General features: G+C 40.8%; 1 protein-coding gene across 3 annotated transcripts; it reads right to left on the reverse strand.

Moving 5' to 3' along the window:
• NMRK1 (nicotinamide riboside kinase 1) lies at positions 1 to 27200 on the reverse strand. Of its 3 annotated transcripts, XM_054500107.2 has the most exons (11): positions 26926 to 27129; positions 26241 to 26321; positions 25523 to 25612; positions 21908 to 21971; positions 16294 to 16384; positions 15963 to 16011; positions 8704 to 8851; positions 8551 to 8622; positions 7805 to 7911; positions 5572 to 5655; positions 1 to 368 (listed from the first exon to the last, which is right to left on the reverse strand). In XM_054500107.2, exons 4-11 carry the CDS (start codon positions 21934 to 21936, stop codon positions 349 to 351), a joined length of 600 nt encoding a protein of 199 aa, XP_054356082.1. In that variant the 5' UTR covers positions 21937 to 21971; positions 25523 to 25612; positions 26241 to 26321; positions 26926 to 27129; the 3' UTR covers positions 1 to 348. The 3 variants fall into 3 exon arrangements, with proteins under 3 accessions (XP_054356082.1, XP_054356084.1, XP_054356083.1); XM_054500109.2 differs by lacking the exon at positions 8551 to 8622 and having other exon boundaries at positions 26926 to 27200; XM_054500108.2 differs by lacking the exon at positions 21908 to 21971.
• Positions 27201 to 27239: the final 39 nt, after the last annotated feature.

Below are 27239 nucleotides of genomic sequence, written 5' to 3' on the forward strand. Positions count from 1 at the left end.
TTGGATTGTGATGTAATCTTTATTTCTTACTCTGAGCTCCAGTTAGAAAAGTTTGACAATCATTGTTATAGAGCTATGTTCAGAAAGTGGAGACTTTCTGACTCACTGTGAGCTCTGCTGTATCTATGTGCTCCCTGGAGAGGGAGCAACTTGCTAAGGTCGAGTCCTGTCCATTGGCATGGATATTTACTGTTCCACATGTTGGGAAAACCATGTGCAATAAAAATCAAACATATGAAACAATGGCTGTCACTGTACCACAGTATACATTGTATCTTGGTTAAGGTTCTTAAATTACTCCTTTGAGTTTCCTAATTCACTTCAGGAAGGATTTGCTGAGTTCCGTCTTTATGCTGTCACTTGCAAACCTTGGGAATAAACATAAAAAGAAATTAATGGATAATTCCAATTCTCATTTTATTAAATCTTTACATCAACAACAGTAAATCTAAGGATGTTTAAATTAGAGGGATTCTGGAGCCAAAAATGCTGGTTTCCTGTAAATAACTAAATTGAGTGCAAGTCCCATTCTTTTAATCCCTGCATTAAATTTGAAGCATACCTTAAAACATCAGATAGATATCCAGTATCACTTGTAGTTCGTATCGTAATCCTTGACTTCAGAGAATGAAATAGTTTGAAGACTAGCATAAAACCACAAAGGGTAGTTGTCTGCAGTATAATCCTTGTTTTGGAGTGTTACTCTTGATGTGGTGAAAGTATTGTTACCTTTAATCCCTTTTCTTAAATGAAGGAAGCCCAGTGGAATACTTGATTTGGCATGGAAATTCAATGACAAACCTACCACATTCTTATTACACAGCTCATGTTGCAGAGCACACATTTTTTCGGGTAGTATTTCATTTTTGAAATATGTAAAATGTAAAAATGATTACATCCTTTGACTACATAAGTGACACTTCTGGGAATTTACTCCAGGGATATAATTCAAAAAGAAGAAAACCAACAAAGAGTACGTGTAGATATTTTTTATGGCATGTGATTTATCCATGTGAAACACTTGTAACAACAGTAAATATCCAACAATTGGGAAATGGTTACGTGATCTTATGTTAATTTGGACTACTGTACAAGATAATTATACTATAATTTTATAATGAGATTATATTTTATATTTAATGAGAAAAATACAAACGTCTGATAATTAAATTTTATTTTGCAACTTCTTATTCCTTTGATTTGGAACTAGACATGTGACATCTTTCTTCTGTACTAAAGGGTCAATGTCAAGTCTTACATTTCTATTCAGTGTACAAAACAGAACTCAGCCTTGATTTTTTTTTTAACTGGAAGAGCTACTTAGTTTCATTATATAATGAACTCTATAAAGCGCATAAATATTAAATACTAATTTAAAAACAGAGATAAGCATGGCTGATTAACTACAACTGTCCTTGCAGTCTTGTAAAAGAGAGATTGATGTGAACAGCAAAAAGACTGGATGTGTACTCATTAAAATGTTAACACTAATGATTGGAGGGAACACAGGTAATTACTTTCTCCCTTTTGCTTTATATTAAACATTTAAAAAGGCTGAGTGTGGTGGCTGATGCCTGTAATCCCAGCACTATGGAAGGCCGAGGCAGGCGGATTACCTGAGGTCAGGAGTTTGAGACCAGCCTGATCAACATAGCGAAACCCCGTCTTGACTAAAAATACAAAAATTAGCAGGGCATGGTAGTGTGTACCTGTAATCCCAGCTACTCGGGAGGCTGAGGTAGGAGATCACCTGAACCCAGAAGGTGGAGGTTGCAGTGAGCTGAGATCACGCCACTGCACTCCAGCCTGGGCGACAGAACAACTCCATATTGGCTGGGCGCAGTGGCTCACGCCTGTAATCCCAGCATTTTGGGAGGCCGAGGCAGGCGGATCACAAGGTCAGGAGATTGAGACCACCCTGGCTAACATGGTGAAACCCTATCTCTACTAAAAAAATATAAAAAATTAGCCAGGTGTGATGGCCGGCACCTGTGGTTTCAGTTACTCGGGAAGCTGAGGCAGGAGAATGGTGTGAACCCAGGAGGCGGAGCTTGCAATGAGCCAAAATAGTGCCACTGCACTCCAGCCTGGGCAACAGAGCAAAACTCCGTCTCAAAAAAAAAAAAAAAAAAAAAGAGAGAGAGAAAAAAAAAAGACTCCATATCAGAAAAATAAAAAATAAAAATAAAACAAAAAATAAAAAAACCTTAAAAATAATATGTTTTTCTAATGAGGTGAAAATAAATGTTTTTAAAGGGAGTTTGAATGTTCCTGGTGGCTAGACTACTTTGTTTTAGTAAGAATAAGGAAATGATTAAATTTTGCCTCACACTTTGGATTTAAATAAGGATTAAATTAAATGTGTAACTCCATTCTCTTACTCTGCTGGATAATTTATTGTTTCATTAACAATTAAATTCAGTCTTTCTTGTTTCCCCTTCATTATTATTACCTTATCATAATTATGATTTTATGTACTTAAGACTGAAAAATTAGCTAAACAAGTTTATGAGATGTGAGAAAAAAACCCTGAAGATTAGTCACTGGAAACACTGAAAGGCCTCCCCAGCTAGCTCAGTGTGTGTCATACTCAGGGTTAAACCAGGCTATGCTGAGGGTACCTTCAGGACAGCTTTGCCAGGATACTGTGGATGGAAGAGATAGGAAAGGTGATAGGTTACTAGAAATAAAACAGTAACTTATTTATGTAACTGAGAAAAACCAGCACAAATGTTGGAGGTAAGAAAAGCTGATGTATTTCTGTTTTTATCCCTCTTTTCAGTTTTTTTTTTTAAAACTTTATCTAATATCTAGAAGCCGCAAATGGCATAGCTAAATAGTTTCCTGCCTGCCTCTAGGATGTAGGGAAGGAAGGAGGGGCGTCACAACACAGGGAAATGCACTTTCTTGTGAGCTAGCAGCACCTGTCAAAACATGTCAGCTGTTCTTGGGCCTTGGAACAGATGGTGAAGACTGAATTTGGAATGGAGCTCGTTGCAATTTACCTGAGCTACATGACAAAGGCTACTTTCATCTTTATCAGTAGGTAGATCATAAGGCCAAACTCCAGTGTACGACTTAGTCATAAAGGAAAGTTGGACCCAAGCACTGGCCATTGCTGAGAAGACAAAGAGCTACAGATGTCCAACAGCTGAAACACTCCTGGAAGTGCCTCATTAGGGACAGAAAGGGGAGCCAATAACTCTCACAGAAGTGGCTCTGGCTCATGTGCTATCATTTATGAAGGCTGAGCCCCTCCCTTCACCCCACACCGTCTATATCCACTCATGTTGGTGCTCTGAGATTCATTATGGAAGGCCTGACTTTCATCAAAGTAACAGATGGCAGGAGTGGGCGGCATATCTGGCAAGGATTCTAAATTCTTCTTGCAAGAAGAAAATTTAAAATGGTCCTGAAATTCCTTCAAATGGGTTCATGCCTATATGATGGGCTGATCCTGAAATCAACAATGTTTACGATCAGTGAGCTGCCTAGTTGGGCTCAGTCTCCTAGTCAAAGAGGAATTTATTGAGGATCTAGGTAGGAAATCTAATTCTTACTGAGGACGGACAACATTTGGACTAGGGAAGTTGCTTCTCACCAAAAAAAACATATAATATTCTTCACTGCTGCAGTGAGTCATACTGTCTTGTCTGAGCCAGCTGATGATTGCATTTTGCTGGTGTTAGCCATGGAAGTTCTTTTAATTCAAATAGTTCAAATATAACAACAGCTACATCTACAGTTTTGTCCCTTAAGCATGTTTTTTCGACCTTCTTCTGGTTTCTACCTCCTGCCCTGCTTTCTCTTTGGGAAATTTTTGATTTTTTAATTTTTAGAAATAGGGCTGTCTGTCTCCCAGGGTGGAGTGCAATGGCACATTCATGGCTCACTGCAGCCTTGACTTCCTGGGCTCAAGCCATCCTCCCACCTCAGTACCCTGAGTAGCTGAGATTATAGACACGTGCTACTATGCCCACTAATTTTTTATTTTTATTTTTCTGAGACAGAGTCTCACTCTGTCACCAGACTGGAGTGCAGTGGCGTGCAATCTCAGCTCACTGCAATGTCTGCCCCCCGAGTTCAATGGATTCCCCTGCCTCAGCCTCCCGGGGAAGCTGGGACTACAGGCGCGCGCCACCACACCTGGTTAATTTTTTGTATTTTAGTAGAGACGGGGTTTCACCACATTGGCCAGGATGGTCTGGATCTCCTGACCTCATGATCTGCCTGCCTCAGCCTCCCGAAGTGCTGGGATTACAGATGTGAGCCACTGTGCCTGGTAGCTAATTTTTAAAAAATTTTAATTTTTGTAGAAACAGAGTCCCTCTCACTATGTTGCTCAGGCTGGTCTTGAACTCCTGGCCTCAAGCAATCCTCCCAATTTAGCCTCCCAAAGTGCTGGGATTACAAACGTGAGCCACTGCAACTGGCCAGAGAAATTTTTAAAATCAGAAGGTCTTAGGTGGGGTATTCAATTACAAGATGGGTTATGTGATGTAGGCCTGGCCAATTAGAGTATGCCACCTCCCTGGCCATAGTGATTGGTTTGGCAAGTCATGTGATCCAGCAGGACCAATCATCTGGGCTACAATAGAACACTGCTTTTTAGAAAACTATTTAAAATAAAGAATTTCAAATTTATGCAAAAGAAGTGAGAATAAATATGAACCTCCTTGTACTCAATACCCAGCTCCAACATTTATCAACGCGTGGTCAAATCTTGAAAAAGATATTTTTTACCCTGGGACTGATGGACCTAGGAAGATGTTGTTGTCAACAGACATCAGGTCAGTGGAGAGCCTGACTTTAAAATAAACCCTAAATAGAAAGTAGAATAGAAGCAGAGTCCTGAGGACCTTATCTGAGTTCCTTAACCCATTAATGTTGGAGGCTGCAAATTATTTTTGTGAAAAACCAGACCTTGGTGATGACCTTGAGCAGTAGGATATAAATAACTCCTACAAGCTTAGAGTTCCAACAATGGAACACTAGGCATAAATGAGTTAATCCAGGTGAGCCTGAAGCCACCATTACTCCTGTACTGTCTTTCTGCTGCACCCATATTTAGGCAGATCTCTGTCACTTGCAAAAAGTGCCGTCCAATATGAAAACCTTAAACAAACACTTCATAATACTTTTTAAAATCTTTTGTTTATCTTTGAGGTATTTGGAAAGTAGAAATTTTACAGAAAGTCTTTAAGGGAATAAAAGAAAAGGGGAGCTCTGGACATACTAAAAAAAATCATCAGCATTTTAATTATACTGTGCCCAAAGTATACTTCCAGTCCCATTTGGTACAGTCATCCACTAAAAGTTTTAAAGTAAATCACACAAATAGCATTAAGAGATGTAACAAAGGGTACATGGTTTTACCCCTAAAAACAGACAAAATAATTGAGTCTCCAAACCCCCCCTAGAATTTCTGATTCTGAATTATCCTCAAAGCAAAGAATGGATGAGCGCAATCACTCCTACATTAGCATTCTGGTATTCCATTCTTTCATATGTAATGAACGATTTTCCTGGTTGTTTCTCCTCTACCATCCACTTTGTTAGCACAATACTTACACTTTTGCTTTGCTAGTTCTCGTATTAGATCTTCATATACTTGCAAAAAGAGGTCCTCTTCAGATTTTGTTCCATCCAGGTACACTACGAAGGGGAAAAGAGAGCGGTTCAAATGCTAACAGGCTTATTAATATACAAGGTTTACTTTGGCACCCAACATCTCTTGTAAATGCCAATAGGTTTAACCAAGGCACCCAGGACCATAACTTAAAAGGAAATTAATAGTGATTAAAGAAAGAAATAGATGCTAGCCAGGTATAATAGGTCAAAAATATTGGATTGTTACAGATAAATCCACACTGGCTTATGTGAAAATTATTTAATTAAAAGAGAAGAGAAAGAAGAAAAGAGGAAAGAAACAGAATAAAGAAAGTGGTGCTGTGCATACGGCACTTCAGGTGCACTGAAGGTGTTCACCCGAAAGGGTCACGTAAAGAGTAATTCTTCAACACACTTATACATGAGGATCACCTGGGAAGCTTCTTAAACCATGCAGTGGTCTGGGAGCTGCAACATATGTACAAACTCAGAATTCACCAGGCTCAGAAAATATGTATTTTGTGTGTGTGTATGTTTGTGTGTGTGTGTGTTTTCTGCTATCAGAGAAAAGACATATTTTTAATAAAACTGGCATAAGCAGCTTTGGAGAAAAAGTAGAAGTTGTCTAGGTTAAAGGAAGGAAAGGGCCTTCTGGTCAGAAAACAGCATGAGTAGGGAGAGGCAAGAGCACTGATGCACCCTTTGGAATGGCTAGAATATGGGGAAGCTCCGGGAACAGCGTGAGATGAGATTTTAGAGCAAGGGTGTACCTCAGTACCTCAGTCGTTAGAGGCCTTGATGTCTGGCTGTTTGGATTGTATCTCAAAGATCTGGAGATGACTCAAGGTATTCAGCAGGGCAGGAGCCTGATTAGATTTGCATTTTAGGTAAAAGGGAGAGAAGGGAAGCAAGAGGATGTTCTTGCAACCAATGGTCCAAGTTGGACATGGTGCAGCCAGAATCTCAGCATTGGCCCTGGGGATACACTCCGTGTGCATTCCGCATGGCTCTGACATAGCTGCCTATCCTGGAGGCCAACAGGCTTCTCACAACACAGACAAGTCCCCTTTATCGTGAAAAGCATACGTCAGTTCTAACTCCTTTGCCTTATCCAACAGCCTTCTGCCATCTCTGCATTAAGTGCCCTATTCCAGTGATCTGTTCTTAGCTCAAGCCCACAGATCCGGATGCTTACCTCCAAATTGCTACATATGTCTCCCAGGCATCTCAACCTCATTATGGGCAAAACAGACATGCATTCCTCCCTTACAGGTCTGCAATGCCTTCACTTTTTTCTAACATCTGTCAGTTGCTGAGGCATCTGTCATCTTCCCGCCCCCTCCATAGCTGTTCTATCATCCAGTTCTACCGAGTGCGGGCGTCTAACATCACACCCTATAAATCTATCCTCCTCCATTCTCCACACAGCCAGAGGGGTCTTAACTAAAACAAGAATTTTTTTTTTATCAATCATGTCCTTGTTTAAAACTTCTCTCTAGAGAGCTTCCCACTTCTCTGAGAACAATGATCAAAGTCCTTACCTAGACTATTGGCCTTATAGGGTCTGGACTCTGCCTGTATCACCAGCATCAATCCACTCCCTTGGTTTTCTTTACCAGAAAGCTTTCTCAACACCAGCTTTCTTTCAGGGGCTTCTCATTCCTTCCTGTCCCCTGGCCCTTTCGTGTGCCACACCCACTTTCTGGGGTGATCTTCTATCTCCCCAACCCCTCTCCTTTGTCCAGTTAAACTCTTCGAAGTTTGGTTAAATGTGACTTCCTCAAGGAAGCCTTTCCTGACTACCAGGATCTTGGCAGTCCCCTAGAACTTGGTGTCGCAGAACTTACAGCAGCTGGAAAGGACAGGCTTGGGCCGCTGGTATCTCTAGCACCTGTTTCCATGATAGAATGTTACCTGCATAAGAGCAGGGGCTGGGTCTGCCTTATTCCCCTCACCATCTCCAGTGCAGCACCGGAAGGCATTCATTCAATACTGGTCAAACGAATAACCATCCAGAAGCTGACAAGAGCCCCAGAGAGAAACAGAAACCAGGAGAACCAGCTATGGAAAAGGAGAAGCCCAGAGTGTTCTTGCTTAAGTGTCCCTTTATACTTTTCTATGAGTCCTTTCTTTTCTATACTTTGAGGCAAATGACAAGTAAAAGGCCTTGAACAGAAGGAGAAAAGGCGCTTACCAACTTCCCATGTGATGTCCTGCATTTCTTGTCTGTGCTTTAGATACATGGGCCACACATGGCCATCAAAGTATCCCGGAGAGTCTGGAGGCTCATAGACCCTTGTACTATCAAAACACGTAGGAAACTTTATGTTGACAGAAACACACAATTGATAAAGTAAAATATGAATGGTCAGGATAATAGGGAAATCACTCAGAGGCTGAATCTAAACAGGATTAGGACTACATGTGCTACATGTTTTAACTTAATGGCAGTTAGAACGACAGTACCATGGATTTAGTTCTCTGATATTAAAATTAACTTTGTAATCCACTGACTATCATTCTTAATTATCCTTTTTCCTTCTAGTGCTTTATAAGAGAACTAAGAGACAAATAGTGTAAGTAACAATGGAGAGACCACTATGCTGGATTAAGCTTTGAACTAATTGGTGTTCTTTGTAGCTGTGGCAGAACAGGCTCACTCACATTAAAATCATAATCACCATGGGCTTGCTTTGTTTGAGGATTTAGGAGAAATGAGCCAAAAGCTTGATATAAGGCCCTTTTCTTAGAAAGTAATTTGCATTACTCCATGCGGATGACCATTTATGGAAAAAAGTTTTGCTCCTTTTGTAAAAGAGTTAAGGCTTCCTGTCTCTGAAAAATGACCTATACACATTGCTCAATAATGTTGCTGTCCTCATTTTTCTTCTACATTTTTTGTTTTGAATTACAACTCACAAAGATGGTTTCAAAACTTACCTCCTCCTCCTTTTACATTCTTCATATGGAATAGTCAGGAAATAGCTTCTATTCCATATAGTGTCAAGGGGCCTAAAATAACAGCATACTTAGTTCACAAGGGTTTTTATCCCCCCATTCACTCAGAGACAATATTAGGGTGGAGATGCTTACTTATAATTAAAAAGAAGAAAACCTTCGATGATTAAAATGGGAATTTCCTCAGCACTTTCCTGGTCTGTTGATACCACAGAGTGTCTTGCGCTTTCCATCCAGCAGGAAATGGCTGACATCATTTTTTCCATGTTAAGTGCCTCAAGCACTTCAAACAAACACACAAAAATATGCAATCAATATAGCAAAAAAATTTTGTGATGTGACTTTTTGTGATGAGTATATCCAGGATTCTGTAAATATATACACCACCATTTTATTTCCCTTCAAAACTCCTAATAACAAATAATTTAGATAACACGTTGAAACTCTAATGCTGACAAACCAGAGTGAAACATTTTTATTATGGAAAATTTCAAACATATAAAAAAGTAAAGTACAGTGAACTCCTACGTCCCTATTACCAGCTCTGATAATCAGAAACCCATGGCTAACCTTGCTTTACTTATAACTTCGATTCTCTCCTGACTACATAAAAATTTAAAATTTTTAGAAGATGAAATATCTACAGATAAGTTTGAAAGATACATGACACATGGAGGAAAATATCTGTAATGTCTTTGGCAAAGAGTTAAGATATTTCATATACCAAAGAGCTCTTCTAGATAAATAACTAAAAGTCAGACTATTTGTAAAGAACACAAATATGTCATTGTCACACTCTAAAATGTACATACTTCTCGAGCTAATTGTGATTTTAGAAAAGTAGTCTATAGCTTTTAAAAGTATGGTACTTAAACCAGTAGTATTAGCATCACCTGGGAACCTGTCAGAAATGCAAATTCTCAGCTCCACTCCAGAACTACTGAATTGAGCCAACAGCACGTAAGAGTGTTTTTTAGTGGAAGGTTTTTAAATGATGGATTAATTTATTTAATACACATAGGACTATTAAGATTTTTTTTCTTTGTTCTGGTGTTAGTTTTGGTAAACGATGTCTTTCTAGGAAATTGTCAATTTCACCTAACTTTTCAAATTTATTTGTATAATAAGAGTGTTCATAATATCCTTTTATCTCTTTAATGTCTGTAGGATCTACAGTGATATTAACTTTTTTGCTTTTGGTATTTGTAATCTGTTCCTTCTCTATTTTTTTTATCAGACTTATTTAATCTGGGGATTGCTCAGATTCTTGAAGTTTTATGTCTTAAACCAAATTTGAGAAGTTTTTTTTTAAACCATTACTTCTTTGAATACTTTTTTAGTCCCACACTTTCTCCTGAGACTCCAATGATATGAATATTAGATCTTTCATTATTGTTCCACATTTTTATTCATTTCTTTTCAGTCTATTCTCTGTTGTTCAGACTGAGTAATTTGTATTGTTCTGTCTTTAAGTTCACTAATTATTTTCTGTTATAGTTACTCTGCTAATGAGCCAATCCAGTGAGTTTTCAAATTTTGATTAATGTATTTTTTCCATTCTAAAATTTCCATCTGGTTCTTTTTTCAAATCTTCTATTTCTTTACTGAGGCAGTCTAGTTTTTCACTTGTTTCAAGCCTGTTTGCAATATTATGTTTACAGCCTTTTAATAAGGCTGCTTTAAATTCTTTGTCAGATAATTTCAACATCTGTGTCATCATGGTATTGGTGTCTGTTGATTTGTTTTTCTTAGTCAAGTTGAGACTTTTCTGGTTCTTGGTATAATAAGTGATTCTCAGTTGTGTCCAGGACATTTTAGATCCTGTGTTATGAGGCTGTAGATCCTATTTAATCTTCTTTTGCAGGCAGTCACTCTGTTCTGGTATAGCTTGCAGGTTCAGGTGGGGGTGGATGCTCTGCTTCCTGCTAGGCCCTGCTGATGCTGTGTTGTGGGGGAAGTTGGTCCATTGTGGGAAGAGGGAGTCAAGGAGAGTGCTGGTTAAGTTTCATTGCTGCTAGTTGTGGGTAGAAGTTCAGCTTTCCACTGGGTTCTGCTGACAGGAGCTGACACCACCTGAGTAAGGAAGATGAAGTGCCAACCTGCTCCACTGCACACTGCCTCTTTCCACCTGAGTACTGCCAGGTGGAGGCAAAAGTGCAGCTTCCCGTTTGGTTCCACTGATCCAACCCCCATGGGTGATGTGGAGGGGTGACTCACCCTGCCTTGCTAATGCTGAATGGATCTTCTGGAAGTCTAGCTCTGCACTCAGCTAACACCATGAAGGGAGGACAGTTTTGCCTTTTGTGTCTGGCTAGAGTAGGGTGGATATTATCAAAAAGGTTTTCTATTCTGGTAGGCCACTCTTTTCCTTGTCCATTTTTTAGCCTGTGCCTATGGATGGTTCCATGTTGTATACTTCTCCTGTATATGTAGGAGGCAAAAAGAAAACCCATGGATCCCATAGCCATGTCATTCCTCATGTCCTGGAATCTGTAGCCAGCATGCTTTCTTTTTTCCTTTCAGTCTTCCTTTGTCTGTTTGTTGCATTATGTCTAGGGTTTTTCATTGCATGAGGGAGGACCAGTGAGCAATGGGACTAATCCATCTTGGCTGGAACCAGCAGTCTTACTACTTTTGATATATTTTTTGTTATCATTCGGTTAAAAATATTTTCCAATTTTCATTGTGATTTAGCTTTTGAGCCAAGGAATAGATAAGTGTTTTGCTTCAGATAAAATACAATGATGTTTGGGATTTGCTTCAAAACAATATAGGTGAATAGAGTGGGTGAGGGTATAGATGAAATATAATTGGTCAAAATTTCATCATTATTAAAACTGGATGGCGAACTCATGAGAGAGTTCATTATACTTTTCTGCTGACTTCTGCATATGTTTGAAATTTTCCATTAGAAAAAGTTTTTGAAAATCAGAAAAAAGGGTAATGCTTACTTTTCAAACATTTGGTTATTGATTTTTAATTTACTTCATGGTGATTACAGAGTATCCTTATATTTCTTCAATCCATAAAGTGTATTAGGACTTACTCCATGCCCTTGCAAATATGGACTGTTTGGGGTAATATATTCCATGTCCTCAAGAAAAAAAAATATGTATTCTGCTGTTATTAGGCGCATGTTCTGTACATGTCAGTTTTTGGTCAAGTTAGTTAATTGTATTGTTCAAATCTGTTATATCATTAGCAATTTTTGTCTGCTAGTCTCATTAGTGGCTGTTACGAGTTGAATGCGTCCCCCTATGTTAAAGTCCTAATGCCCAGTTCTCCAGAATGTGACTTTCTTTGGAAATAAGGTCATTACAGATACAATCAGTTAAGGTGAGGTCACACTGGAGTGGGGTGGGCACCTGATGCAATATGACTGGTTACAGAAGGAGAAAATCCAGACACACACATGGGGAGAGCACCATGTGGAGATGAAGTCAGGGACTGGGGTGATGCAGCCAAAGCCAAGGCTGCCGGAGATTTCAGCAAACACCAGAAGCCAGGAGAGGGGCACCGAAAAGAGTCTCCCTCACAGCCTCAGAGGGAACCCACCCTGCTGACACCTGGATCTCAGACTTCTGGCCCCTCGAATTGTGAGACAATAATTTTCTGTTGTTCAAGGCATTCTGTGGTACTTTGTTATGTCGCCCTAGTAAACTAATACACAAAGGAAGTTGTGTTAAAATCCCCCTCATCAGCTGGGCGTGGTGGCTCACACCTGTATCCCAGTACTTTGGGAGGCTGAGGTGGGCAGATCACTTGAGGTCAGGAGTTCGAGACCAGCCTGGCTAACATGGTGAAACCCCAAATCTACTTTAAAAAAAAAAAAATTAGTCAGGCGTGGTGGTGTGCGGCTGTAGTCCCAGCTACTCAGGAGGCTGAGGCATGAGAATCGTTTGAACCTGGGCAGCAGAGGTTGCAGTGAGCCAAGATCACACCACTGCACTCCAGCCTAGGTGACAGAGTGAGACTCCATCTCAATAAAAAACAAACAAACAAACAAACAAAAAACTCCCACACCAATTGTGGATTTGTGTCTTTCTCTCCTCTTAGTTCTGTCAGTGTTTACTTAATGCATTTTAATGTTATGTTATTAGGTAGATAAAAATTTTAGGTTGTTTTATCTTCCTGTCGAAGTAACTCATTTCTCTCTATCTCAGTAATACTCAGCTTTAAAGTTTACTTCGTCTGGTATTAGTATAGTTGCTAGAGTTATAACAGTTCTTTCAGTAGGTGTTTCCATCATGGATCTTTTTCTAGCCTTTTACTGCCTATATTTCTATGTCCTTATACATATCCTTTTTCTTTTTTTTCTTTTTTGAGACAGTCTTGCTCTGTTGCCCAGACTGGAGTGCAGTGGCGCAACCTTGGCTCACTGCAACCTCAGCCTCCCAGGTTCAAGTGATTCTCCCGCCTCGGCTTCCTGAGTAGCTGGGACTACAGGCGTGAGTCACTGCACCTGGCCATTAAGTCTTTCTCTTTTAAGGAGCTTATTGTTGGCTTAAAAAAAAAAAAATGCCAGTCTGACAATTTTTGGAGTATTTTAGTTCCTTTCATTTAATGTGGCTACTGGTATATTTGGGTTTAAATCTATCATCTTACTATTATTTTCTATTTTTCCACCATCTTTTGATTTTTTTTTTTTTTTTTTGAGAGAGTCTTACTCTGTCACCTAAGCTGGAGTGCAGTGGCATATCTCGGCTCACTATAGCCTTTGCCTCCCGGGCTCAAGTGATCCTCTTGCCTCAATCTCCTTGGTAGCAGGGACCACAGGTGCACACCACCACACCTTGCTAATTTTTGTATTTTTTGTAGATACAGGGTTTTGCCATGTTGCTCAGGCTGTTCTTGAACCCCTTGGACTCAGTAATCTACCCACCTTGGCCTCCCAAAGAGCTGGGCTTACAGGTGTGAGCCACCACACCCAGCCATCCTTTTTTAATTTTTGTTTTGACATCTTTCATATTAATCAACTATATTCCATTGAAAGTGAATTATTTCCTCTACAAACTTGATAGTTCCACATTTTAAAGCTATCCTGTTTGTGCTCAGAAAACCTTGACTAGTACTTTGATTTACCTTAAATTTGTACATTTACCTAAAATGTTCAAGTTTTTCCTTAAGATAGATTCCTGATGTGAGATGCTTGAAGTCATGGCATGAACATGCTAAGTTTGGGATACATGCTCAACCTCCTTTCCAGAAAGACTGTACCAATTTATCTATATACTTCCATCTAAAGTATATTAGGGCCTTTGTTTTACTGAGCCCATGCTATCACTGGATAATTATCATTGCTTTAAACATCTTCGTTTACTTGGTAAGTGGGAAAAAAAGTAATTTGCAGTTCTTTAAGGTTGACTTTTATTGTACATTTATTAATCCAATAACTGGCTGCTTCTATGAAGAGCTTATTCACATCCTTAGGCCCTTTTCCTACTGGGATATTAGTTTTTCTTATCAGTTTGTAAGAATTCATTAAAAATTAAAATAGTAATTCTTTTCCAATTGTTGAAAACTGTTTTTCCTTGTTTTTTACCTTTATTTTGTAATGATTTTTCTCACTAACCTCTGGACCAGAGGAAGAGATGAAAAAAAATGATCCTGGCTGCAACTCAAGATGCAAGAACAGAGAGTGAGTCAAGAATTTTGCCTCTCATAAAACTATTATGTGTCTGTAAGAACTGATCGATAACACTTTTCCTAAAAGATTATCAGTTTAAAATAGAGAACATTATGACTTTTTAAAGAGAGCTCCCTCTGTCACTAGTTTGTGTAAGTACTCAATGATCATCTTTTTAATTATAAAAGTTAATAAGATCATCAAATATTAAACAGCCTATTAGCATATTCTATACAGAAAATGTTTTATGATAGACTGTAATCCTTTGCCTTCAAAACTGTGAGCTTGGAGTAAGTAATGAGGAGAATCCATCTAAAATATATTCACAAACCTTTCTGAACAGAGAAAAAAAACAAAACCAAACCACAGTGGCCTAGTACTTTGGCCACCAAGAAGGAAAGCTGAAAGAATGAGAGAATATAGTTTGCTCCAGGCAAAATTCTCTCATGGGGTGGTTGAGGGCGGCCAATGTAGCTACTTATACATCTTCAGAACAGGAATGGGCAGAGGGACAGCAAGCCTAACTTGCTTCAGAAGAAAACCCTGTGATTCCATGTGGAGAAAGGGGAACCATCATATACTATTGGAAGAAATGTAAATTAGTACAGCCACCATGGAGAAGTACGGAGATTCCTCAAAAAATTAAAAATAGAACTACCACATGATCCGGCAATTCTATTACCAGGTATATATCCAAAATAAAAGAAATCAATATATCCAAAAATATCTGCACTCCCATGTTTATTGCAGCACTATTCACAAATAACCAGAATACGAAATGAACCTAAATACCCATCGATGAATAAATGAATAAAGAAAGTATGGTGTGTATATGTAATGGAATATCATGCAGCCTTAAAAAGAATGAAGTCCTGTCATTTGCAGCAACGTGGATGGAACTGGAGGCCATTATGTTAAATGAAATAAGTCAGGCACAGAAAGACAAATATCTCATGTCCTCATGCATATGTGGGAGCTAAAACAAGTGGATTTCATGAAGATAGAGAGTAGACTGGTGGTTACCAGAGACCCAGAAGGGGAGGCAGGTGGGGGGGAGTGAAGGGAGAAAAAAAAATGTATTTATTGCCAATGAACTGTACACTTAAGATTGGTAAAGATAGTAAATTATATAGGCATATTTTACCTCATTTAAAAATAAGAAAAATCTATCATTTCAGTGTTTTCAGTTTTATTTCATTTAAAAATATATATATTTTTGAGACAGGGTCTCACTGTGTCACCCAGGGTGGAGTACAGTGGTGCGATCTCGGTTCACTGCAGACTCAGCCCCCTGGGCAAACTGATCCTCCCACCTTAGCCTCCAAAGGAGCTGTGACTACAGGCATGCACCACCACACCTGGCTAATTTTTGTATTTTTTTGGGTAGAGATGGAATCTCCCTATGTTGCTCAGGCTGGTCTGAAATTCCTGAGCTCAAGTGATCTGCCTGCCTCGGCCTTCCAAAAGTGCTGGCATTACAGGTGTAAGCCTCCAAGCCTGGCCCCAATGTTTTCAGTTTTAAATATAAAACTGGGAAAAGGTTTTAACTTATTTAAATAGTTCAACATAAATCAGAAACCTACAAATGCAGGCTTAAAGTACAACAATACATTTAAACACATTTTAAGACTGCCTTCACAGATATAGTGAAGTTCTTTTTTTAAATTTTTGTTCCACAGAACCATCAACTTCAACATAGTGAAGTTCTTTGGCTTCGAAAAAGAAAATGAACATAAGCATATAATATTTGACAAGTAAATCTACTTACCATCATACTGCAAAAATCCATTTTTATCTGTCTCTATCTCAGACTCTGGCTGGAAAAGTAATAAAGTATCCATCAAAACAGTGTGTAGGAAAGAAATAACACAATTATAGACTAAAGAGGAGAGAAGTCTTTAATAAATGCTTTGGATGATCAAAGAAAGATCAGCACTGATAGAGAGTGCCATCTAGTGGATATGTAACACCATTGCGCTGAGCCTAATTTCAATACAAAACGTAAATCTCTAGCCAAAGACTTCTTGGATGTAATTCAATTAACTCGGTGGTTAAACATTTTTGTATTAAATAAATAATTTAAGAAGTTTTATAGATACCTTGAAGAAATCATCCTGAGATATGACACTGCAATTTGGGAGATGTTTCTGCAAATTCATAGCCAGTGTTGTTTTCCCACCGTTTGTCACACTGAAGCAAAGAAAAAAGAAAGTACCAAGAAGGAAAATGCATTAAAAATCATTAAACACTTTTTTTTTTGAGAGACGGGGTCTCGCTGTGTCACCACGGCTGGAGTGCAGTGGTGCAATCTCGGCTCACTGCAACCTCCGGTTCCTGGGTTCAAGTGATTCTCCTGCCTCAGCCTCCCGAGGAGCTGGGATTACAAGGTGCCTGCCACCACGCCCGGCTAATTTTTGTATTTTTAGTAGAGATGGGGTTTCGCCATGTTAGACAGGCTAGTCTGAAACTCCTGACCTCAGGTGATCCACCCGCCTTGGCCTCCCAAAGTGCTTGGGCGTGAGTCACCAGGCCTGGCCCAAAATTAAACACTTTAAAATAATTTTTTAAGAGGGTATTTAAAGCAATATTTACTATTTAAGAAAAAAATGATTTCTTTCATAGATAGTGCCTTAAACCACAGGCACTGGTAGATCTGATGTACTTAATAAGTTGGGAAAGATGAAGGAGAAAGGTAACTACCAAGTAAGTGAACTGAGTAACACTAACACTTAAAAATACAGACACTGTGTCGCAAGCGAAATGTTTTTTTGCCTATGTCAAAATATTCACATGGTTCATATGCAACACAGAGAATATGAGTAGCACATTTTAGTGCAAGTGTATAAAACTGCATATGGTCACTGTGATTTTGCTTCAAGGCACAGTGGAAAAAACAGAGGAGTGGCTTATTACAAGCCCACCTACCATGAAATCACATTTCCTCTGCCATGCCTCCTTTTCCCCATCTCTCTCCACCTGGGGGCCAGCTAGGAGGTCTGTTGTCGCTTATCACAACAGGCCAGTTATTTGTCTCTTCTGACAGGACTGTGAACTGCAGGAGAAGGGGCACTGAGTTACTCCTCTTTAGATCTAGTTTTGCAGCATCGAGGAGATCACACAGGAGGGAGGCACTTCTCTCTATTCAGTCATTTATTGAAAGAGTGTTTTAACCTGGCGCTCATGTCTTGTGAACATAAGTCAGGGCATTTGTGAACTTGAATGAGAAAAAAATTATACCTTTATTTTCAATGAATTCTAACAGAAATTTAGCGTCTCCTTTAATTATACATATAAGTGATATAAGTACCTCTGACATTCACCAAGAGAAATCACAGATGTTTTCATATTATGTTGCAGTTGGGGTGGATATCTTGAAGTATCATCGATGTTCATTATTGTTTCTGATTTATGGCATTGTTTAGACCCACCTCTGGATATTGTTATTTAATATATTAACATAGAAGAGTATATATCACAATATCACAAATTTGTTTTTAAAAATATTTTTATAACTATATTTCAATATAACCAATTTCTTTTGTATTCCTGCATTTTATTTTGTACACTTAAAACTATTACTCTGAGGTCAAGATTTCACCATACCACCAAAATGTTCACAGCACAAAAACCTCCTGACTACACATCTATTTGTAAGAAACTTTGCTTAATCCCAGATGAGATCAATCCACAAATACTTATAATCTAGAAAAGGGAAAATGAACTAATATCTATTCATCAAAATGGCTTGTATATAACTCAATTACTACCTTATACCTCAAGGTAGAAGGAACCTGATTCACAAGATTTCTCATGTAACCTTACGATATACAATTTTACGATACACAATTGGGTAGGATATGGGCCATCTCTTTGAAAACGACGAAAAGTGAGTGGGTGCTACTCTATGTATCAAGAACATATTATGACTTTTCCCCCTCTTTAACAAAAATGTCTGTAAACCATACCAAATGTCCATAGTTTAGGTATTAAGTTTTGGTTTAAATGAGATAGTGAACAGGGGTGACTTTATTACAATATGAACAATCTGGCTAGAAAAATCTGTCATTTTTTAGACTTATCTCTGTTAAGATCACGCAGTCAAACCAACAGTGGTAATTAGATCCTTTCTCACTGACTTAGCTAAAGCCAATGAGAAATACACACCCCATTTTTGCACAAGCCTTGGAGGAGGCAGATCGGCTAGAAGACAGTCTGAGATATGGAGAGGAGAGGGGAGAAAAAGTATTTAAACAAGCCTGCACCTAAGATCCACACTCAGACTGCAGACATCCTGGTCAGGTGACAGCTCAGGCCACCCAAAACATGACGGAAAGGAATAGGAACCTTCCTTGGGGAAGGCAACAGGATGGGGGAAAGGGATAGGAATGGGGGAATAGGATGGGGGAAAGGAATGGGGGAAAGGAATAGGAAGGCCACCCAAAACATGTGGGAAAGGAATAGGAACATTTTCCTATGGCATGCCCACAACCACCACGTGTAGCACACTCACAGCCTTGCTTGCGTGTGCTAGCCAACCTGAGGAGAAGCGTGCCCAGAATGTATTCTGTCCTAGGATCTGAGGAAGGAAAAAGGGTGACTACTTGGTGCCACTCCCTTCTTTGCTCACAACACCCAAATAAATGCACAACTCCTGGCCCATTTATTTTTTTATGTGCCAGGTAACAAGAGGGCTCATTGTATTTGGACCTAACAGTGGACTAGGGAGAAGTAAAAGGCTGTCTGTAATTACTCAAACACGTGGAGAATATATTTTGCAACAGGTAGATGTCAATATTCCAATTTTCCAGTTGAGGTAACTAAGGATTGAGAAGTTGTATACTAATAAAACTAGTCCATGTTAAGTAATGGAGATGGGAAAGTCTAATGCCAGGATGGATTTAAACTTTTTTATGTTGTGGGACTCTGAGAATCCCATGAAGGTTATCATCTCTTTCCCCAGTGACTGAGTTTGGATGTTTGTCCCCTCCAGATCTCATATCGAAATGTGATCCCTGGCCGGGCACGGTGACTCACACTTACACCTGTAATCCCAGTACTTTGGGAGGCCGAGGTGGGCGGATCACCTGAGGTCAGGAGTTCAAGACCAGCCTCGTCAACATGGTGAAACCCCACTTCTATTAAAAATACAAAAATTAGCTGGGCGTGGTGGTACATGCCTGTAGTTCCAGCAACTTGGGAGGCTGAGGCCCAAGAATCGCTTGAACCCAGGAGGCGGAGGCTGCAGTGAGCCGAGACTACATCACTGCACTCCAGCCTGGGCAAGCAAGACTCTGTCTCAAAAAAGAAATGTGATCCCCAAGCTGGAGGTGGGGCCTGCTGGCAGGTATTTGGCTCATGAGGGCAGATCGCTCATGAAGGGTTTGGTGCCATCCCCATGGTAATGAGTGAGTTCTTGCTCTGTTGGTTCATGTGAGAGCTGGTTGTTTAAAAAGTCTGAGGCCTCCCTCTCACTCTCTCTTGCTCCTTCTTCCGCCATGTGACATGCTGGATCCCCTTCACCTTTCACCATGATTGTAAGCTTCCTGAGGCCCTCATCAGAAGCACATATCACCACCATGTTTCTTGTAGAGCCTGCAGAACAGTGAGCCAAATAAACCTCTTTTTCTTTATAAATTACTAAGCTTCAGGCATTCCTTTATAGCAAGACAAATGGACTAACACACCCAGAAAAATGACTGTCTTTACATTTGTGTTAAATTTCCAGGAGGTTCATGGATGCCCCCTGAATTCCTTCAGAACCCCTGTTATTTGCAATTGAATAATTACTAAATTATTACTTCCCTATAAAGTAATTATTCAACTGAGGCTTATTGGACAATTACTTCCTAGGGAAGCAAGTGGTTAAGTTCATAAGATGCAAGGCAGGAACAAAAGTCGCCATAACTGAATCTGGCATGGGCTTCACGGGTGCAGCAGCACTAAAATGAAACTGAGGCACTTGGCCAGGAGCAGTGGCTCATCGGGAGGCCCAGATGGGAAGATTGTTTGAGGTCAGGAGTTCAAGACCAACCTGGACAACATAGTGAGACCCTGTCTCTTAAAAGAAAAAAAGAAGAAATCATGGCACTTGCTAAATAAAAGATAGTGGAAAGAAGGCTTTCTTAGGAAGTTATGGATAGTACCTAGTGCACAGGACAAGACAGGAGGTAGTTCTAGGTATACGGCCCTGTATTGGGACATTGAGAAGAGGGAAATCTTATTTACACAGATGCCAGATGAAGGCTGAATTGGATCCTGTAGTGGACTTTGTAGTTGCCTCTCCAGGTTCCATGTCTGTTTTCTAGGTCCGGCTGGGACTGCTCCCACTCTCAATTCCAGAACAGAACCCACTGACCTAAACCAATCAGTGTAATCCCATCTCTTTTACCACGGTGGCTGGGTGTATGTGGACCAAGCTTGTCCAGCAAAGGGAGACCTATGACCTAGGGGAAGAGAAGCATTTCCCCTTCTGCCCAGTGACAAGGCTATGAAGAAACAAGTCACAGGGCTCCTAGTAGCTCTTTGTGACCAAAAGGATAAGCCAATTCTAAGATGAACACAAATGAAGGACACAGAAAAGAGAGAAAAACTGCCTTTGGTGATACCACTGAGCTCCTGTATCAAATTTTTCCTGCAGCCTGCTACCCCTGAGGCTAATACATTTCCTTTATTACTTATGGATGGCCTTCATACACCGTGATATTCAGATTTAATTCTCAATAACTGGGAACCACTGAATATCATTCATCAGGCAGATAATTAAAATGTTCTGTATGAAGATTAAACTGATGGAGGTGTGTAGGAAAGATTAGAAGGGAAAGATGGGGATTAGGGAATGACAGCCTATATCAGGATGGTGGCAGTGAGTGTGAGAAGGAAGAGAAACACAAGAGAAGTACTGCAGAGAAAAACTGAACTTTTCTTCTGATTAGATGGGAGGCAAAGCAGAGTTCTGACATTTAGTTCACTCAATTTTACTTCTGATTGATGACTTACTATGGTAATGTAATATCATAACACAATGATTTCCCCAAAATTACAAAGTAGTCTCAGATATTTTATTAATTGGGTCACAAATAACGTGAATATACTTAGAGTAAAGGTGAATATAATATGGTAGCAAAACAAATAATGTCATTTTCAGTTGATGTTGATGTTTTATTTGCATGCCTGTCTATGGCACCATAGGTAGGATGACCATATAATTTAGAACATGTTTGAGAGAAAGAGAGGTGCATCCAGGGCCACAAGGAATAGCTTGGGCAACATGGGACATAAGGCCACCCAAAACATGGGGGAAAGGAATGGAGGTGAAGGTGTTCTGTATACCAAATGTCTGAAGCTGGGCACAGCTGGAAAGAAACTAAGTTTTCTCCTCCGTCATGATGACGGAGAATGATATGGGGAATGATAAATCATCCTGAATGAAAGCAGTGCCCAATCAGACCTTGTCTCTGGTGTTAGCTCTACAAAATAAATGGGAAAGTGGGTAAATGTGGTTGACTGACTCTTCTCTTTCTCTGTTTATAGAAAACTCTTCCATCTCTTGTTGGCATTTATGAAGCCAGTGCTCCACTGATATTCCACAGTGGTCTGCTCTTCCCCAGGACTCTGGAATCCTCACTGCTTCTCCATCCCCCACTCCATCCACACGGAAACACCATTTGGACATCCTCAGTATCTTAAAAAGCTGTTTGTAGCAAAATTACTCACCCACTGATTCCAATGATAAATGTTTTCATAATTAGCTTTGAAAACCACAGCTTCCTAATATTTCCTAAAAGTAAAAAAAAAAAAAAAAAAAAAAAAAAAAAAAAAAAAAAAAAATCAAATGCATTTCATTTAGATGTCTAGGGAGATAAAAGAAAGAATCCTAAATTAGGAGCACCGGCTGAGAGGGGAGGATGACAGTGACCTTTCAGCCCAGCCCCGCATTATCCACATTCCCACCGCACTGGCTTCCCTTGCTACCACTGAGTGCTAACCACTGGGGCGTGCTCAGGGCCTGTCAAACAGTTCAACGTCAGGTGAGTTGCTGGAGCACTCCCCCTTGAACGTCTGTTTTCTGGGCGTGGAAGAATTGCTCGGCCACAGCGTGGTATATGAAGTTTCATCCTCTCCTTAGCCAGGTTGCCTTCCACCTGCACGATTCAGTCACCTGGGTATGACTCATTATCAGTGAGGGAGGGACCCCTGTGGGATGGCCTCTTTCTCCCCTCATGAGACAAGAAGAAAGTCACTGCTGACCAGAGGCAAAAAGAAGCTAATGCCGTTTAAAGATACTGCCCTTATGAGACAAGAAGAAAGTCACTGCTGACCAGAGGCAAAAAGAAGCTAATGCCGTTTAAAGATACTGCCCTTATGAGACAAGAAGAAAGTTACTGCTGACCAGAGGCAAAATGAAGCTAATGCCATTTAAAGACACTATTTCTTCACCCAAAAGCCTAGGTCTTGGGCCTGGCTAGGTACATTTTTTTTGGAAACAGGCCAGATAGTAAATATTTGACACTATTGTGGGCCAAGAGGCAAAATCTAGGTTGTTATGTATGGACTTATATAACAAGAGAAAAAACATTTTCACAAATTTTTTTGATGAAATTCAATATATAATCATAATTTTTTTTAACAGGTCTACTAATGACAAGAATGAAATTCCCTTTTATTGGGCTATCATTTCCCTGAATTGGATTTCTGTAGTGCTTTCTACATGAAACTGCAAATGTTCAGGCAGAGGGCCAAGTTAAGCCACCGGCCATCGTTTTGTGGACTTTCGGTTTAGGGGATGGAGGGCAGTTTCATACATGCCTCCCTAAGTTTCACTAAAGTAGTCCTTGGTTATTACAATGGGCCATTTTTCTCACTAAGTGAAAAGGTGAAGCACAGCTGGAGGGAATCTTAGAATAGTGGCTGCTGAAGGTCATCCCTGATGGCCACTGTTCTTCGTTCCTATCTGCTCGGGGGGTGGCCAGGAACCTAGGCCGTGTAGCCAGGAGCAACTGGCTGCCTACCAAGCTGGAGGCTCCCAGCAATGCTCCAGTTTCTATGATCTGTGTGCACACTCTCCCTGGGGAGGGGTTATGCAGAAAAAAGCCTGGTGGGGAGAGGGCTATCGTTGTCTGACTTCTTGGCTTATCTAGAATATTCCACATTGAGTACAATTGCTTAAGAGTGGGGTCCACTTCCATTAACAAGTCTATGTGAGACAAGAATTCAATAATGACTGTGATAAAATAGCCGCAGGGCACCGTGGATCACGCCTATAATCCCAGCACTTTGGGAGGCCAAGGCAGGCAGATTGCTTGAGCTTAGGAGTTTGAGACCAGCCTGGGCAACATGGCAAAACACTGTCTCTACCAAAAATACAAAAGATTATCCAGGCATGGTGGCATGCTCCTGCAGTCCCAGCTACTTCAGAGGCTGAGGTGGGATTGCTTGAGCCTGCAAGGGGAGGGGTAGCAGTGAGTGGAGACTGAGCCACTGCACTCCAGCCTGGGTGGCAGAGTGAGACCCTGTCTTAAAAAATAAAATAAAATAGCAGACAAGTTGGATATTTGAGTTTCATGAGAGTTATGTTGTTGAATACACATCTCCATCCAAATTTACAAGATATATCGAGGGAATGACTGCATACAATGAATATTGTCAAATACATTTTTACGTTGTAATTTTTCTGCTTTTGAATTTTATTTTACCCTATTCTTATTTTTTCGGTATGTCGGTGCAATGCTGCCAATTAGCCTTTTTTTGGGAAGTGAGAGGCTGCTCTTTATCTCACTTTTGTGGTGATAAATGTTCTTTCTCTTACAAAACTATGTCGTCAGAAGATGTTAGTAGAGTGATAGCCTCACTTTACCAAATAAAATAAAAATTCATAAAACTTTGTCATTCCTTGCCCCCATTATTTTTGGATAGCTCGCTGAAGCATAAATTCTCAAACTTGGAGAAGTATAGCTTTAGAGATTACTTGGTCTACCCCTTCATTTTGCAGAAGTGGAAACTGGCTCAGACAATAGAGCAATTTGCCTAAGGTCACACAGACAGTAAGTGGAAAAGCCAGATATTAAACTAAACCAATTGAGTTGACTTCTTTCTATCACTCCAAGCTGCTAAAAAGCACTTTATTACTAACAGCAAAGAAAGGGTGTTAGGTATGTGCTAGCTTAATTGTCAGGCTCTGATGTATAATTGATGTCATTCTTACTGATGTATTATTGATGAGGTATCTATTTGCTGTGCACACAGAATGGAAAGGACTACTGGTCCCCGTCCTAATTGCCACATCTGTGGTTACACGTGTGACCACTGCATCAATTACATGGCATGTAAATAACAAGTGAGCATGGTTGTGGCATGAGAAATAGGCTTGAGGGGGTTACTTGCATTCAGGAACCAGTAGTAAGATGGCGTAAAAAACCTACTTACAAAATCTCTCAGATACAGTCAAATGTAAGTTTTTCTTTTTTTTTTTTTTTACCAAAACAGGAACTCCCAGTTCTACATCAGTTAGCAGTCTGGGCCTGTCCAAGCCAGTGTTTGGGTAAATGCTGGGCATACCCTATCAGCCACGAGCAAGTGACAATGTGATGGGAAGGGTGGGCAACTGGAACATGCAGAGACAAGAGAGGCAACTGGGCTAAGTGACTAGGGTGGGGTGGGGGGTGGGCCTAGCAATTCCTGAAGCCATTTATTTCAAAAACAGTGTGGATGCACAGGGGAGCTTTAGGGGAGCTCCAAGTTCAGGCCTGGCACTGTCCACCTCCACATCACGTTCTACTATTTCATTGCCTGTGGCCCCTATAAGAACTATTAAAAATCACCAAGCTGCAGTGAGCCATGACTGCGCCACTGCATTTCAGCCTTGGTGACAGAGCGAGATCCTATCTTGAAAAAAACCAAAACAAACAGGCAAAAAACAACCCAAAAACTGCCTCCCATAAAACCAAAAACAAAACAAAAAATCAAATTTAAAAAGTTCGCAATTATGAGTTGCCAGGCTTCATGAAGCAAATGCAAGCTTCGTACAAACTGTAAATCATGTGATGTGTCCAAAGAGTCATCATTTCAGGGCACGTCTATCACTAGAATCCACACCACCTTCAATCTCATGGAATATCTGTGTAGTTTATTTTCCCAGTGCGTGCAAAGCTTTCCTCAACAGCGGAGAGCTTTTGCATAGCAGGAGAACAAACTAGGATAGCCAAGAGCAAATCTGAAATGACTAATTTTTATTTTTTACCCTTTTTTTTAACCCTAAGTAAAATGTTGGGTTTTTAAAAATAATTCAGGTGTGTTTATTATGCTTAATTCATTTCACTACTAAACACTTACCTTTTGGATTCTAAACTGCAGAATGGTCAGAAGTGGCATGTGCAGAATCAGCAGATTGTACGAAGAGGGCAACTCTCTAACACAAGTGATCTGAAAGACAGTTGACAAAGTTCCTGCTAAATGTGCTCTTCAAATGTATCTACAGGACAGTCTGATATTTCAAGAAGAGAAAAATGTTTCCAGGACTTCTTACTCTGTATTCTATTCAACAGCTATTTTGATTCTCTTCTTCCAGGAGATAGGGCAGTCTTTTCCTACTATTGTTTAAACTTTGCTCCCTTTTGGTAGACAAATCCCTCAAGGCTGGGTTTTTTTTTTTTTTTAGACAGAGTCTCGCTCTGTTGCCAGGCTGGAGTGCAGTGGCGCAATCTTGGCTCACTGCAACCTCCGCCTTCTGGGTTCAAGTGATTCTCCTGCCCCAGCCTCCCGAGTAGCTGGTACTACAGGCGTTCACCACCACGCCCGGCTAATTTTTTGTAGTTTTAGTAGAGATCGGGTTTCACCATGTTGGCCAGGATGGTCTTGATCTCTTGACCTCGTGATCCACCCGCCTTGGCTTCCCAAAGCGCTGGGATTCCAGACGTGAAGGGCTGGGGTTTTTGAAAACGCAATTCATGCCCCTCCCCCATTGGTTTCATTTATGTAGGTTATGTAAATAGTTTTTTCTTTCCCCAAATATACAATTAATTTACAATATTGACTGTTATTTTGAACTTACGCCATTGGCTTCCTTGTGTGCTCCAGTTCTTTCCTCCCACCGAAGATTCAATCCGCTAGATCAGGGGCCGGAAAACTTTTTCTGTAAAGTGCCAGATAGGAAATGCTTTGGGCTTTGCCAGCTGCTACTCAACCCTGCTGGGTAATGCGAAAGCGGCCACAGACAACACAGATGCAAATGAGCGCGACCGTGTTCCAATAAAATTTTACGGACACTGAAATCGGAATTTCGTGTAATTTTCACGTGTCACAAAGTATTATATTTCTTTTTATTTCTTTTCAGCCATTAAAAAAACGTAAAAAAAAATTCTTAGCAGGCCTTACAATAACAGGCAGCAGGCGGGCAGTAGGTCATCACCCAAACGCTAGAGGAATGAGACCATGTCGACCCGCGAGGATCAAGTCCTGATCCTGTCCCTGGCGACTTCTCCAGGCTGCGCGGTCTCCTGGAGGCAGCGTTCCCATTTTCAGGATTATTCCGGGGCGCTAGAGCACCACGCCACCATAAGTACACGTCCTCCTCGGCAGGCCACTTATCAGCTCTGTGAGGGTGGCAAGAGTCCAGACAAGGCTTTCAGGGCGCAACCAAGTTCCGGGCTCCAGCACAGAAACCCTCTGGAAACACCTCCAGGCCCTAGCAAGGCGGCGCGGCGCGGCGCGGCAGTGGCGAACAGGTACGCACTCACCTGGCGCCAGTTCGAGTCCTCCCAAACACAGCGGCAGAGGCGACAGCCGAGCGCGCGCCTGTACCCAATGCGCCGCTACCCGCAGCTCGCTCCCCGAGAGGCCCACAGCCCCCTTCCCCACGCTCCTCCTGTGTTAGAGAAATGCCAGGTAGGGGCGGTCACCAGAGGCCCCTTTTCTCTCCGCTCCGCGCCGGGTTCCAGCCCCCGTTGGGGCGGGGCGGGGCGGGGCGGGGCGGGGCTCCGGCTAGCGTGGCCTCTCCCGCGCGCCCCTGCCCAGCTCCGGCCCTTCCCTATTGGGAGCGCGCGCGGCCCGC

The sequence above is a fragment of the Pongo pygmaeus genome, chromosome 13 (genome assembly GCF_028885625.2).
Source record: "Pongo pygmaeus isolate AG05252 chromosome 13, NHGRI_mPonPyg2-v2.0_pri, whole genome shotgun sequence".
Classification (NCBI taxonomy): Eukaryota; Metazoa; Chordata; class Mammalia; order Primates; family Hominidae; genus Pongo; species Pongo pygmaeus.